Raw genomic sequence first — 16,876 nt, 5'->3', positions numbered from 1 at the left:
ACTGAACATTACCAAGTGTAGAATAGCCTGCTGCCTTGTTGGCTCTAGAACACATTGCTCAAAGAAACTGGCCCAAATGTACTCAATGAAGTCATAAGAAAAAGGTTTACTGATCTCATTAGGTCTGGCACATTCAGCTGGCAGCCATCGCTTTCTCAGCTCGCTAGCATTCCCTTGCACAATACTCTCTGACCAACATAGATTGCTGTCACACACATTCCTTACTCTACATTCTCCTCTTCAAATCTCCATCTCAACAGCCAATACTCACATTCTATTACCTCTCACACCCATTCCTCAAAATCACTCACCTCAAACTTTCTCATTTCATCCTCAAAACACATTCTACTTCTCACGCTCATAATTCTCTGCCTTCTCTCATTGCAGAAGAGAGGCCATGACTCGAGAGAGAGAGAGAGAGAGAGAGAGAGGCAGAGAACCGTGGCTGGATCCACAGACATAGCCACACTGACTGCTCTTGAGATCGGCAGAATGCCAATAAGTACCGGGTGTCAGTGATGCAGAGGAGGATGGCTCAAAAACCTGGTGACAAAATGAGATGATGCATTACTTATGGCACTTAACTGTCACTCATGCTGAATGGAGGTCATCAATATATGAGCTCTCTCAATCTGCCCAATGCCAAGATTGTAACCCTTTCCACCTACTTTCAGCACAAACTCATGTCTTCCATCTTCCACAGGTCCTCCACAGATCCTGATAGAGAGGATGTAGGATCAATGCTCTGAAGATGTACTGTCACATTACTCCTGCTTAGCCTCAACCAGCGCAGACATATAACCTTGACGGGCCAGGCATACAGATATATAGAGTGGCATATGGTAAGGAGCACATGTGAGTAGGAGCAGGTGCTGGAGAAGAGAAAGCAGTGAAGAGTACATGTAGGAAGGCACAGGGCACTTCCAACTCTGCTCAGCTGTACACAGATTCTGAGTCTTGGGGCCATGCATGAAAAAGGAACTTGTGGAACAGTAACAGAAAGTACATATACTGCTGTCAACATTTCCAGAGGTGGTGCATATCACTGGAGAGAGAATGGAGGAACCAACTTAAACAACAGGGCCATGATATCTCGGGCATTTGCATTATGTTCACCTCCACGGAAAGTGTGGCTACTGCTTGGAGAATCAAACAGTATAGTCCTCCAAATGTCTGCTGAAACTAAGCAATGGCCTGCACACTCTGGTTGCCACTTTACACAGGATGGAGCAAGCCTTGCCTTGGTGGCTCAAAGGCTCACTGATATGCTCTCCAACTCTTGGTTATCAGAGAAATGCAGCTGGGCCAAGAGAGGAAAGATGGAGAAAGGGTACAAGGTAATACAACTCTCCTCATCCCTTGTGCCCCGACTACCACACAGAGGAGCACACACTACCTCCTGGCCTGACAAAGGTGAAACAGTCTACTGCAGGATTGCTATGGGGCTCCAAAACCCAGAAGACATCGCCACAGGCGCCTCGCATATCAGCGTTGGGTAATGAGCAGCCTGCCTCCAGCTCTGCTGAAGCCTCAGGGGTTGTACCACACAGAAGTAGTAGAAAGCGTAAGAGCATGACATCTAAGTTGCACAAGGGGATTCTTGGGTACTTAGTACAATGTTAAAGTTTTAATAATAATCTTTATTTCAATGAAAACATTAGTCAGTGTAAACTCGACATTCTCATGACTTCAACATTGTTGAATCCCCCATTAACCCTAACCAGTTTCTGCCAATGAATACAATGATCAACCTTGATGAGGAGGAAAGGGTGTGAGTGTGTTGGGTGGCTGATAGACTCTACAAATGAGGTATTCTGGGGAGTGGGGGTAGTGGCACAGTGTTTTTGATGGCATTCTTGTATTTCTGCAAGCGCATTCTTCAAATAACGCATGCCTGGGTGAGTTCATAACAGATTTCTCTGGTAGCGAGGTATACAGCTGAAGGCACCAAGGGCACATCAGGCTCCTCATCCTCCTCCTTGGATGCTAGGCACTCTCCAATTCCTCTTGTGTCAACTCCACTCCTCTTTGCAGCGCCTTGTTAGCAAGGGCACAGCAGACTACAACAATCCTAGAGATTCTTGATGGGGCATATTGAAGGGGTCCTCCTGATCTGCCCAGGCATCGGAAACTCATCTTGAGTGACCCAATGGCTTGCTCTATTGTATCCCTCGTGATAATATGGTTCCTGTTATATCTCTCCTCTGACTCAGTGGAAATGCTCCTCTTATGGGTCAGCAGTGAGTCTCCAGTGGGTGGCTCCTGTCTCCCAGCAGCCAGCCACTGTGGTTGGTTGATAAAGAGAACACCTGCGGCAGGTTTGTTTGGCGAAAGAGTCGTGGCAGCTCCCTGGATACTCATACAGACATGCCATGGTCACTTTGCGGTAATCACAAAGAGGCTGAAGAATAAGAGAATGCAAGTCCTTCCGATTCATGAGGACCCTAGGCTGATCTGAGGGAGCCTTGAATGCCACATATATACAATCAATCACCCCTTGAACCCGTGGAAATCCATTCAATGCTGTAAAGCCAACTGTGCTCTGAGCTCAATTAGCCTCATTTGCAGCTAGTTTGAAAAAGTTGGCAGCCATGACAAACAGGGCATTGGTAATCTGGCTGATCCCTTATGGGCAACAGACTGTGATATCCTGGATATGTCTCCAGCAGATCCCTGGAAGGAGCTGGAGGCAAAGAAATTCAAGGCTATGGTGACCTTGACAACAACTAGCAATGCATGGCCACCTGGTCCTCTTGGGAGATATCTGGTTCTATGGGCTACAGATGTCTGCAACTACCTCCCGCGAGAGCCTTAGTTCCCTGTGTCAGTTGTACTAACAAGTTGAGGAAACTCAACTTTGACCTATGTCCTGTGCTGGGTATGTCATTTCTTTTGAGCTGCAGCTCCCCATCCATCCCTCTGTTCTGTGGAGCGGTATACGGCTGCAGAGAAGGCAGCTGCTGCTGCTCTAGCTATTGCAGCTCCAGGAGTGGCTGAGCCTGCTGCTCCTTCTCAGAGGTCCATGCTACTGTTGCATAGTTAGCTCTCATGTTGCAGGGAAGTCTGACAGGAAGTTGAGATTTAGCTAAGTAAACTCCAAAGCACTTGAAAGTTAGTGCACAAAGTTGCAATTCTCTCTGAAAGCAGTGATCTCAGTCGTAAGCAGAACTACTTCTTTCTGTGCTAGGGTTTCACTGTGGCATACCACAAGATCGCCAGTTTCAGTCTTTATAGTGTTCCAAGCAGATAAAGTCCTGTCAGCAATGACTTCCCACTTTTCACTCAACTGTTCCATCCTGATGAAAACATGGAACCCATTGCTGACAGTTAAATTCAGATTTTTTATTGAATTCAAATGCCACCATCTGCTGTGGTAGGATTCGAACCCGGGTACCTACAGCATTACCCTGGGTTACTAGTCCAGCGTAAATACCACTTAAAGTTAGAATGCAGGGTTTTAAAGGCAGACTTAATTGGCTATTTGCCAATCTTAATCAGTTTCCCGGCAGCTGGACAGAGGATGCCTACTCGCATCAGAAAGTGCCCAGGTGAAAACTGGGAGAGGGCAGAATGATGTGGGATCCCATTCCAACATCACTTTTAGGGGTTTAATTTCCTGCACACATCCAAACCTACCTTCCCTTTGCCTGCAAAAATTCTCATCAGTATTTCAGCATGAAAGTTCTGCACTGTAACCAGGGACAAACAAATTTAAACATAAGCCATATTCTGGTGCTTTTACCTATTAGTTCAAATTATTCAAAAATGCCTGGTGACAATACAGATACAATTGTACTTGTCAATCAACAGTGAAAACTGTTATCTTATGCTACTCCTTCAAAACATTACAATAAATTTTGAAGCTAAATTAGGAAAACATTACACTTCATCATTTTACTGTTTTCTCCCTCAGTTTAATGTAAAAGTCCTGTAAGTATCTCACTTTATTATAGCAGTTCAGTTTTAATAACAGAGTAATCACAAAGTCATTTACACTACAGCTTTTTTATTAAACAAAACATTTTCAATTTAAGGCATGTTATCTGATAATATATTCCAGCATGCAATTACATGTTTAGTTTTATTCAGTACGTGCTCATGAACAGAGATTATTACTTTCTTGAGGACAGGAACTTTCAAACATACTCACATTGTTAAAGCACATATCTGGGGCTTATACCAATCGATTAAAAAATCATTTGCACATAACCATCCTATTTTTGTTAATTGATTTTTACAACTCAAAATCAATATATGCAAAAGTAAGGATAGCAGTGATAGCTATTGACAGTTAAAGTATGTGGAGATATGGTGGGGGGAAGAACTGATCTGTTTGCTGTGTGTGGTGCATTTTAAGTAAAATATATATATAATTTCAATTATGATACTGAGAAAATGTGCATTACCAGGTGTACGAGGTCACTAGATACAGCTATAGGAATAATCCTCCCCAGGGTTACTTTGATTACTGTTACTGTCTTTGAATTATAGATCTACATGAGGTTCTATTTGGAATTGCTTTGTGATATATTAATTACATAGAATTTACTGCACAGAAGCAGGTCATTTGGTTTGCTGACAGTATTTATGCCCATACAAGCCTCCTCTCACTCTATTTACTTAATCTCATTCTATCACCATATCCTCCTATTCCTTTCTCCCTCATGTACTTATCCAGCTCCCCCTTAAATGCATCTATACTACTTCCCTCAACCACTTGAGGTGGTAGTGAGTCCACATTCTCACCACTCATTTCTCATGAATTCCTTACTGGGTTTATTAGTGAGCATCTTATATTTATGACCCCTAGCCTTGGATCTCCCACAAGTGAAAACATCTTCTCTACATCTACCCTATAGAACTCCTTCATGATGTTAAAGACCTCTATCTGGTCACCTCTCAGTCTTCTTTTTTCTAGAAAAGGAGATCCACCTTGTTCAGTCTTCCCTGAAAGCTGCATCCTCTCAGTTCTGATACCATCTTTACAAATCTTTTTTCACTTTCTCCAGTGCTTCGATATCCTTTTTGCAATATGAAGCCAGGACTCTGCACAGTATGGGTTGCACAATGACGTCTCTCTCAATGCCCGCAGCTCGAGGAGCCATCCTGTTCACTTCTAGCCTGCTCCCTCTTGCTCACTTCCTCTGCACGACTCTTCTCTGCCCTGCATATTTCTCCCCCCTTTCCAATCACAGTGTAAGTTTTATTTTATCCAAACGCAGGAGCTTTCGTTTCTTAGTTTCAGTTGGTTGATCAAAAACATGGTTTCTGAGTGCTTTCCTTGTTCCACTTTAAGAACTTCAAGTTGTTAAGAAAAATGAGAATATTTTAAAGTCCATGAATCATTAACTTCTGCAGCTATAAGATTACTGATGGTGTACTTGATTTAGTTCTTCATAAAGAATCCAGGCTGAAAGGGGATATCTACGTTGCCATCTTGCCTCCTCCTGTTCCAAAATTTCGTCCACATGCTCCTGCACCTCAGCTTCTCACCTGATGGTGATAAGACTGTCTGTTCACGATGACAAGGCTGTGCAGCATGCAGCATTCCACCACGAATCTCGAGCTCCACTCAGCAGAGTACTGCAGGAATCCTCCAATGTGGTCCAAGCAGTGGGATTGTTGCTTTAGCATGCCAAAGATCAGCTCCAAAACATTTTGGTAGTTTGCTTTCATTGCATGCACGCTGTGCATTGCCTGCATACTGGAGTTATTAGCCATGTTATCAACTGATAGCCTTGACATCTAGTAGCCACCCTCTGATTTTTTTTATGGTGGCTGAAATACATCTGGTACAGCAGACTGGTCACAGAATGAAAGTATCCTTGACTGCAGCCAGGATACTTTGCACTGGCCTGCATGATGTGCTGCCTGTGATAACACACCAGCTGCACACTGAGTGGAATCCCATTTCTTATTCTGATACATAGCAGAGTTAAAAGTGATGCATTTGCAGTTAATGGCACCCTGAACCATAGAGGAGCCTGCAACCCCTTGTGCAAACTTCAAACACACAACAACCAACAACAAATAGGAGCAGGGATAGACCATATGGCCTGTCGAGCCTGCTCCACCATTCAATACGGTCATGACTGATTTTGGGCTTCAACTGCAGTTTCCAGACAGCTCCCCATATCCCTTGATTCTCAGAGACCAAAAATCTGTCTATTCAACAACGGAGCATCCACAGCCCTCTGGGGTAGAGAATTCCAATGGTCTCCTCTATATTGAACATAAAGCATAAGAACTAGGAGCAGGAGTAGGCAATTCAGCCCCTCGAGCCTGCCCTGACATTCATGACAATCATGGCTGATCTCATTTCGGCCTCAACTCCAATTTCCCGCCCTCTCTCCATCCACAACCCTCTGGGGTAGAGAATTCCAACGGTCACCTCTATATTGAACATAAAAGATAAGAACTAGGAGCAGGAGTAGGCAATTCAGCCCCTCAAGCCTGCCCTGCCATTCATGATGATCATGGCTGATCTCATTTTGAGCTCAACTCCAATTTCTCACCCTCTCTCCATAATCTTTCAACCCATTACTAATTAAAAATCTGTCTATCTCCTCCTTAAATTTATTCAGCGTCCCAGCATCCACTGCACTCTGAGGTAGGAAATTCCACAGATTCACAACTCTTTGAGAAAAATAATTCCTCCTCATTTCTGATTTAAATCTACCACCCCTTAGCCTAAAACCATGGCCTCTCATTCTAGAATGCCCCACAAGGGGAAACATCCACTCCATGTCTACTTTGTCTAACCCCTTTAGCATCTTATATACCTCAATTAGATCTCCTCTCGTCCTTCTAAACTCTCGCGAGTATAGGCCTAAAGTGCTCCATCTCTCCTCATAGGACAAGCCCTGCATCTCTGCAATCAATCTAGTGAACCTCCTCTGAACCGCCTCCAGTGCAACTACATCCTTCCTCAAGAAAGAGGACCAAAACTCTGCACAGTACTCCAGGTGCAGTCTCACCAATGCCTTGTGCAGTTGCAACAACACTTCCCTATTTTTATACTCTATTCCTTTAGCAATAGATCCCAAAATTCCATTTGCCTTCCTTATTATCTTCTGTACCTGCATACTAGCTTTCAGCGGTTCATCCACAAGGACACCCAGATCCCTCTGCACTGAAGCATTCTGAAGTTTCTCTCCTTTTAAATAATAAGTCACCTTTTTATTCTTTTGACCAAAATGGATAACCTCACACTTATCCACGTTAAACTCCATCGGCCAAATTTTGGTCCATTCACCTAACCTGTCCATATCCATTAGTAAATTTCTTATTTCTTCATTGAAACTTACTTTCCCACCTATTTTGGTGTCATCTGTAAATTTAGCTATAGTACCTTCTAGCTCTGAATCCAAGTCATTAATATAGATTGCAAACAGTTGGGGCCCAAGGACTGAACCCTGTGGCACCTCACAGCTTGCCATCCAGAAAAAGACCCATTTATCCCGACTCTCTGCTTTCTGTTAGTTAGCCAATCCTCTATCCAAGCTAATATATTACCCCTAACTCCATGTGATCTTATCTTGTGTATAAAGCTTTTGTGCGACACCTTATCAAAGGCCTCCTGAAAGTCCAGATTTACTACATCTACAGGATCCCCTTGATCCACTTTGCTTGTTACATCTTCAAAGAACTCTAGCAAATTAGTCAAACATGATTTACTCTTCATAAAACCATGCTGACTCCGATGGATTGAATTTTGACTTTCTAAATGCCCCATTACTACTTCCTTAATAATGGATTCCAACAATTTCCCAATGACAGATGTTAAACTAACTGGTCTATAGTTTCCTACTTTCTACCTCCCCAGCTTTTTGAATAAGGGCGTTATATTAGCATTTTTCCAATCCACTGGAACCTTTCCAGAATCCAGGGAATTTTGGAATATTATAGCCAATGCATCCACTATCTCCGCTGCCACTTCCTTTAAGACCCTGGAATGTAGGCCATCAGGTCCTGGGGACTTGTCACCCTTTAATCCCAATAGTTTGCTCAGTACTTTTTCTCTAGTGATGGTGACTGTTCTAAGTTCCTCCTTCTCTATATCCTCTGCACTACCTATTACTATTCAGGTGGTACAAGAGTCCTCCACTGTGAAAACTGAGGCAAAACATTGACTAAGTGTCACTGCCATTTCTGCATTCCCCACTATTAACTCCCCAGTCTCGTCCTTCAAGGGACCAACATTCACTTGAGCTACCCTCTTTCCTTTTGTAGACTTGTAGAAGCTTTTGCTATCAGTTTTTACATTTTGCGCTAGTTTTCTTTCATAATTTATCTTTGCTCTTTTTATTACTTTTTTAGTAACCCTTTGTGGATCTTTAAAAGTTTCCCAATCTTCTAGCCTGCCACTGACCTTTGCAATTTGGTATGCCTTAGTTTTTGCCTTTAAGTTATCTTTAACTTCTTTGCTTAGCCATGCTTAACATAAATAAGGCCCCAAGCTAGCGTATTTTTTTAAAGGGAGTAACTAACTTAATTGAGAGGGACTTCATGGCAGGAGAACTCAGACCCATGATATGTTCCTCCTGCAGGATGTGGGAAATGAGGGAAGCTTCCAGCGTCCCTGGTGACCATGTGTGCGGAAGGTGTGTCCAAATGCAGCTTCTAGCTAACCGGATTTCGGAGCTGGAGCTGTGGGTGGACTCATTGTGGAGCATCCACGATGCTGAGCAAGTCGTGGATAGCACGTTTAGCGAGGTGGTCATACCGCAGGTGAAGATTACACAGGCAGAAAGAGAATGGGTGACCATCAGAAACAGTAAAAGACTCAGGAATCCTCTGTGGTCATCCTCCTCTCTAAAAGATATATTGCTTCGGATACTGTTGGCGGGGGTGGGGATGGCCTCTCAGGGGAAAGTAGCAACAGCCAAGTTCACGGCATTGTGGGTGGCTCTGCTGCTCAGAGGGGTGGGAGGAAAACAAGTGGCAGGGCTATAGTGATAGGGGATTCAATAGTTAGGGGCACAGACAGACGCTTCTGTGGCTGCAAACATGAATCAAGGATGGTATGTTGCCTCCCTGATGCCAGGGTCGAGGATGTCACGGAGCGGCTATAGGACATTCTGGGGAGGGAAGGTAAACAGCCAGTGCTTGTGGTACACATTGGTACCAACAACATAGGTAAACTAAGGGATGAGGTCCTGCAAACTCAGTACAGGAAGTTAGGAGATAAATTAAAATGCAGGACCTCAAATTTGGTAATCTCAGGATTACTCCCAGTTCCACGTGCTAGCGAGAGTAGGAATAAGAGGACGACCAAATGAACACATGGCTGGAGAGATGGTGTAGGATTCTTGAGGCCCTGGGACAGGTTCTAGGGAAGGTGGGACCTGTACAAACCGGAAGGGCTACACCCAGGCAGAGCTGGGACCAGTGTCCTCACAGGGGCTTTTGCTAGTTCTGTTGGGAAGTATTTAAACTAGTGTGGCGGGAGATGGGATCCCAGGAGTAGGATCAGATAGGTCAGATTCAGATCAGAAAAATGGAGGTAGAACATTAGCTAGGGATGTTGTGACAGGAATTACAGGAGAAGCAACGTTTAAAAAGTGTCCAGCAAGGGAAATTGACAGGGTTAAACTGTTTATACTTCAATGCAAGGAATATGACAAACAAGGTAGATGAGTTAAGGGCACAGGTAGACACATGGCAGCAGGATGTCATTGCTATAACGGAGACCTGGCTAAAGGAGGGACAAAACTGGCAGCTTAATATCCCTGGCTATAAAGCCTTCAGACACAATACAGTAGGAGATAAAAAAAAGGAGGGGGTATAGCACTAATGGTTAAAGAATCAATTCCAGTTGTGAGAAGGGATGATATATTAAATGGGTCAACAAACGAGGCTTTATGGATTGAGCTTAGAAATAAAAAAGGGGCAGTCACACTACTGGGAGGATACTACAGACCCCCAAATAGTGAAAGGGAGATAGAAGAACAAATATGTAGGCAAATCTCTGCTTGTAAGAACAAGAGGGCAATAATAGAAGGAGACTTCAACTATCCTAATATCAACTGGGATTCAAACAATATAAGGGGCACTGAGGGAGAAAAATTCATGCAGTGTGTCCAGGAAAATTTTTTCAACCAATTAGAGAGAAGATGCAATTCTAGACCTAGTCTTGGGGAACAAAGAAGGGCAAGCGGGTGAAGTGACAGTTGACGACCATATCGGGGACAGTGATCACAATTCAGTTAGATTTAGCATTACCATGGGAAAGGACAGAGATAAGGCAGGAGTAAAAGTCTTGAACTGGGGGAAGGCAAATTTTGCAGAAATGAGAAGGGACTTGGCTGAGGTAGATTGGACAGCACTGCTGGAGGATAAAACAGTGGAAAACCAGTGGGAGGCATTAAAAAGTGAGATCCTAATTGTACAAAGTAGACATGTCCCCTAGAAAAATAAGAGTGGTACTGCCAAATCTAGACCCCCCTGGTTGTCTAGAGGAATACAGGGGAAGATCAAAGAGAAAAAGAAAGTGTACGATAGGCACAAAGAACTAAGCACTGCAGATAGCCTAGACAAATATAGGAAGTGCAGGGACGAAGTAAAAAAGGAAATAAGGAAATCAAAGAGAGGGCATGAAAAAAGATTAGCAAGTAACACAAAGATGTTTTACCAATACATTGATGCTAAAAGGTTAGTTAAGGAAAATGTGGGACCTATCAGAGCTGAAGATGGAAACTTGTGTGGATGCAGAGGCTGTGGAAAGGGTTTTGAATGAATATTTTGTCTCCCCGCTTACAAAGGAAAGGGAGGATGTAGACATAGTAGTCGAGGAGGAACACTGCGAGATATTGGACGGGATAGTCACAAAGAGAAAGGAAGTACTCAAAGGGTTGAAATCCTTGAACGTTGATAAGTCACCAGGGCCAGATGGATTGTTTCCGAGGTTGCTGAAGGAAGTCAGGGAGGAAATAGCAGATGCTCTGAGGATGATTTTCCAATCTTCACTTGATACAGGGGAAGTACCTGGAGGACTGGAGAAATGCAAACGTAGTTCCATTGTTTAAAAAGGCATTAAAGGAAATGCCAAACAATTATAGGCCAGTTAGTCTTACATCGGTGGTGAGCAAATTAGTAGAATCAATCCTGAGAGATAGGATTAACTGTCATGTGGAAAGGCATGGACTAGTCAGGGATGGTCAGCATGGATTTTTTATGGGAAGGTCTTGCCTCACAAATTTGATGAATTCTTTGAGGAAGTGACAAGAAGGGTTGATGAAGGTAGTGAAGTGGACTCGAACTCAAGTTCTGTCGAAGGGTCATGAGGACTCGAAACGTCAACTCTTTTCTTCTCCGCCGATGCTGCCAGACCTGCTGAGTTTTTCCAGGTAATTCTGTTTTTGTAGTGAAGTGGATGTTGTGTACATGGATTTTAGCAAGGCATTTGACAAGGTCCCACATGGCAGATTGGTCAGGAAAGCAAAAACCCATGGGATTCAGGGTAATGTGGCAAACTGAATAAAAGGTTGGCTTTGTAACAGGAAACAAAGGGTAGTGGTCGATGGATGCCCTTGCAAATGGAAAGTTGTTTCAAGTGGTGTTCCACAGGGCTCGGTGTTGGGACCCTTGCTGTTTGTGTTATATATTAATGATTTGGACGTGAATGTCGGGGGCACATTTGGAAAATTTGCAGATGACACAAAGATTGGCCGAGTAGTGGATAGTGTAGAGGATAGCCATAATCTCCAAAACAATTTGGATGGGTTGGTGGAGTGGGCTGTAAAGTGGCAGATGGATTTTAACATAGAGTAGTGTGAGGTCATACATTTAGGGAGGTCGAACAGTTACAGGGATTACACAATAAATGGGAATATACTAAGAGGGGTAGATGAAGTGAGAGATCTTGGCGTACAAGTACACAGGTCCCTGAAGGCAGCAGTTCAAGTAGACAAGGTTGTAAAGAAGGCATATGGAATGCTCTCCATCATTGGCAGAGGTATAGAATATAAAAGTAAGGATATAATGTTGGAATTGTATAGAACACTGGTGAGGCCACAACTGGAGTATTGTGTGCAGTTCTGGTCACCACATTACAAGAAGGACGTAATAGCTCTAGAGAGAGTGCAGAGGAGGTTTACAAGAATGTTGCCAGGGTTAGAAAAGTGTAGCTACGAGGAGAGATTAGATAGTTTGGGGTTATTTTCCTTAGAACAAAGAAGGCTGAGAGGTGACTTGACTGAGGTGTACAAAATTATGAGGGAAAAAGATAGAGTGGACAGGATAAAATTGTTTCCCTTGGTGGAGAATTCTAGAACCAAGGGACATAGATTCAAGATAAGTGGCAGAAGGCGTGGGGGGACATGAGGAAGAACTTTTTTACGCAGAGGGTAGTGGATGTCTGGAATTCACTGCCCAAGTTGGTGGTAAAGGCAGAAACTCTAAACTCTTTTAAAAAAATACCTGGATCTGCACCTTAAGTGCTGTAAGCTGCAGGGCTATGGGCCGGGTGCAAGAAGGTGGGGTTATAAAGGGCACCTGGGTGTCCTCGGGCTGGCATGGACAAGATGGGCCGAATGGCCTCCTTCTGTGCTGTAAATTTTCTATGGTTCTATGGATGCGTTTCCCCCTCTTACCATCTTTCTTCCTCATTGGGATATATTTTACTTGGGAGGAATTGAATATCTCCTTAAATATCTGCCACTGTTCATCAACTGTCCTACCTTGTAGTTTTCCTGCCCAGTACAATAGGGCCAAATCTGCCCTCATACCTATGTAGTTACCTTTGTTTAACTCCAGAACACTAGTATGGGACTCAGGTTTCTCACTCTCAAACTGAACTTGAAATTCTATCATGCTATGATCATTCTTCCCTAGAGGATCCTTTACTATGAGATCATTAATTAATCCTATCTCATTACACAAAACCAAATCCAGAATAGCCTGCTCCCTGGTTGGTTCAACGACACATTGCTCCAAGAAACAATCTCTAATAAACTCTATGAACTCTCCCTCAAGGCTACCCTTGCCAATTTGATTAGTCTATATGCATATTAAAATCACCCATGATTATTGCCGTGCCTTTCTTACATGCTCCCAGTATTTCTTGGTTTATACTGTGCCCTACTGCTAAACTACTGTTGGGGACTTATAGATTACTCCCACCAGGGACTTCTTTCCCATGCTATTTATTTCTACGTCTTGCTGTCCAGTGCCTATATCATTCCTCACTATAGCACTGATCTCTTCCTTTACGAACAAAGCCACACCACCTCATTTTCTTTCCTGCCGATCCTTCCGCAACACTGAGTACCCTTGGATATTCAACTCCCAAACCTGTTCTCCCTGTAACCATGTCTCAGTAATCGCCAGCAAATCATACCTATTTATCTCTATTTGCGCTGTTAACTCATTAGTTTTATTCCGAATGCTACGTGCATTCAGCTACAAAGCCTTTAAGTTGGCCCTATTGTCAATTTTCCCTACTCTTATATGATTCTTTGGTGCAATATGGCGTTCACACACTCTGTCCCTTCCTCTCACTTTTTGATAGCAATCAGGCTTGTCACTAACCTGCACTTTGATTTTTTATACTTCCATGCAACTGAACCCTCCCCCCTACTATTTAGTTTAAAGCCCTATCTACTACACTAGTTATGTGATTCGCCAGGACACTGGTCCCAGCCTGATTTAAGTGGAGCCCATCCGAACGGAATAGCTCCGTCTTTCCCCAGTACTGGTGCCAAAGTCCCATGAATTCAAACCTACTTCTCCCACACCAATCTTTGAGTCAAGCATTTACCTCTTTAATCTGATTGACCCTATGCCAATTAGCTTGTGGCTCAGGTAGTAATCCGGAGATTATTACCTTTGTGGTTCTGCTTTTTCGTACTCCCTCAGCAGAACCTCTTTCTTCCTTCTACCTATATCGTTGGTACCTCCGTGGACCACAACAACTGGATCTTTCCTCTCCAACTCGAAGTTCCTCTACAGCCCAGATGAGATATCCTTAACCCTGGCACCAGGTAGGCAACACAGCTTTCGGGACTCTCGATCCTGGCTACAGAGAACAGTCTCTATTCCCTTAACTATACTATCCCTGATTACAACTACATTTCTCTTTTCTCCTCCCAATCGAATGGCTCCTTGTACTATGGTCCTATGGTCAGTTTGCTCATCCTCCCTACAGTCCCCGCTCTCGTCCACACAGGGAGCAAGAATCTCGAACCTGTTGGATAACGGCAAGGGCTGAGGCTCCTGCAGTGGTACTTCCTGGATCCCTCTACCTGCCTCCTGTCCCTGACCACTGGCTGAATTTAAGGTAGTTAAGCTAAGGGGTGTGACTGTCTCCTGAAACACAGTGTCCAGGTAACTCTGGAGACTTAACATTGGGGAAGCTAAATTCAGACTGGGTGACCGCTTTGTGGAACACCTTCGCTCAGTCCACAAGCATGACCCTGAACTTCCTGTCACTTGCCATGTCAATTCACCATCTTACTCTCATGCTCACATTTCTGTCCTCAGCCTGCTACAATGTCCCAGTGAAGCCCAACGCAAGCTGGACGAACAGCACCTCATCTTCCAATTAGAGATTTTAGAGCCTTCTGGATTTAACATTGAGTTCAACAACTTTAAACCTTGAACTCTGTCCTCCATTTTGATTTTTTCCAACCCCCTTGCCCACGAACCCCGTAAGTGCCAGTCTGTATCTTGTTCTCATGTTCTGCTATTAATTCGCTCTGCTATCTGACCTTTATGCCACTATTAACATCTGCTTTAGTCTTTAACACTATCATTACCAGCCCCTTTGTCTTGTGTCCATGACATTTTCATCATTTTATCTTTCCTGGCCTCCAACCTATCCCTGACATTCTATTTTTCTCCACCTGCTTCCACCCCCTTGTCAACAGCATGAAAAACATCACATTTCTACCTCTCTTCAGCTCTGAAGAAGAGTCACACAGACTCAAAACATTAACTCTGTTTCCCTCTCCATAGATGCTCCCAGACATGCTGAGTATTTCCAGCATTTTCAGCTTTTATGTAATTGCTCTGCTGTGTTTTCATGTGCTTAGGACCTCAGCTCTGAAATTCCCTCCTTAAACCTTTCCACTTGCTTCTTAAAACTACCTGTTTGACAAAGTTCTTGGTTATCCAGCCTCTTCCTGTGGTTCAATGCCAAATTTTGAGGAATCACACTCTTGTGACGCATCTTGGGATGTTTTGTTACATGAAAGCTGTTATATAAATGTAATTTGTTATTGGTCAGATTTTACAGATACAGCAGGGTCTGGGTAAAATCTTTCCTTGAGCTGACAAATGGCAGGTAACACTCACATCACATAAGTGCTAGCTAATGACCATCTTGAACAACTGAAAGTTCAGATATTCTGGCAGTGACTTTCAATGGTGTCACTTTCACCAAGTCCCCCAACATCAAGATCATGGTTTCATCACTGACCAGCAGCTGAAACTAGCCATATCAATGCTACACAGATGTTGTACTTTGTTATAAGTGGCTTATGTCCTGCCCCTGCAAAGCACTCCACCATCCACAGGACTCAAGTTAGGAGTGTGATGGAATGCTCATCACTCACCTGTGTGCAGCTTCAACAATACTCAAGAGGCTTAAAGCCATTCAGGGTAGAGCAGTTTGCTTAATCAACATCTCTGCCGTTGAGCTCAATATCCAGTACCAGCCAACTCTGACTGTGGTTTGTACTATCTATGCTGCGCTGCAGCAAATTACCAAAGTGACTTCAATAACACCTCCCTTGCCTGTGACCTCTACCACCGAAAACAACAAGAGCGCCATCAGCTCCAGGTTCCCTTCCAAGTTACACAGCATTCTGTTTGCAAATACTTTGTTGTTCTGTCAGTTGTGGGAGAACCAACATCACAAGGGGCACAGCAGTTTTCAGGGGAGGATGGGTAATAACAGCAAACTCATCAGTGTTGCCCACAAGCTGATGCCATGCTCAACCAAGTCAGTTGTGGCTCAGTTGTTAGCACTCTTGCTTCTGAGTCCAATGGTTGTGGACTCTGTCCCACTTAGGAGACTTGAGCGCAAAAATCTAGGCCGACACTCCAGTGCAGTACTGAGAGAGAGTGTTGCAGTGTTGGAAGTGCTGTCTTTGGAGTGACATGTTATACCTAGGGCCTACCTGCTCTCTCAGGTGGACATAAAGGATCCCGTGGCTCTACTTCAAAGAAGAGTAAGGGCACTCACATTCTCTCTGATGTCCCGGCGAATGTTTATCCCTCAATCAACATCATAAAAACAGATGATCCCATCATTATCACCTCGCTGTTTATGGGAGCATGCCTGATTTCCTAACGTTACAACAGTTACACTTCAAAAAACCTTTACTGACTACAAAACGCTTTACGACAAATGGAGGTGTGCAGTTTTTCTAACACACCATTCAGTTTACATGCTATTCAACATATGCACACAATCAATTACTTCTGAGTAATCTTACAGCTTGGCAGATGACGATTTGCTCACCTGACTCTTTCCTGTCCCAGCATTTCCAACCACAAAGACTGAGTGACGGACAGCCAACAACTCTTCCAGCTGAACCACCTAAGATAAAGGCAACATTAACAACAATGATTACTTAAACTGAAGGAATGGGTTAGAAGAATGCACTGGTATTTTTATTTCTGAAAAAATCCACTTATATCTAGCAATGTAACTAAGCTTTTTGTTCCTATGTTTGTAATATTATAATACTTTAGAGAGCCTGTCTGTATGATAACTGTCATTTAATAACTTTTAACCCATTTTCACCTGAAATGACAGGTCTTTATTACGACCCTCTATCAATCCTTAATCCTAGAATTTTTATCCAGTCTTGACAGGTATGGAATGAATTTTGGAAATCTGACTCAGTTCCTCCTTAACGTAGGGCCCACA

At 43.5% G+C, this 16,876-nt stretch overlaps 1 protein-coding gene across 1 annotated transcript in view; it reads right to left on the bottom strand.

Moving 5' to 3' along the window:
* The window catches only part of LOC121276335 (dynein heavy chain 11, axonemal-like), a 564,873-nt gene that overhangs the window by 304,774 nt on the left and 243,223 nt on the right, over nt 1–16,876 (bottom strand). The window contains exon 39 of the mRNA XM_041184616.1: nt 16,466–16,543. Within this exon, the coding sequence (XP_041040550.1) occupies nt 16,466–16,543 (78 nt within the window). The remainder of the gene's footprint in view (nt 1–16,465; nt 16,544–16,876) is intronic.

This window comes from Carcharodon carcharias, chromosome 3, assembly GCF_017639515.1.
Source record: "Carcharodon carcharias isolate sCarCar2 chromosome 3, sCarCar2.pri, whole genome shotgun sequence".
Lineage (NCBI taxonomy): Eukaryota > Metazoa > Chordata > Chondrichthyes > Lamniformes > Lamnidae > Carcharodon > Carcharodon carcharias.
The sequence above is the reverse complement of the archived record's forward strand: the minus strand, read 5'-3'. Positions and strand labels throughout refer to the sequence as shown.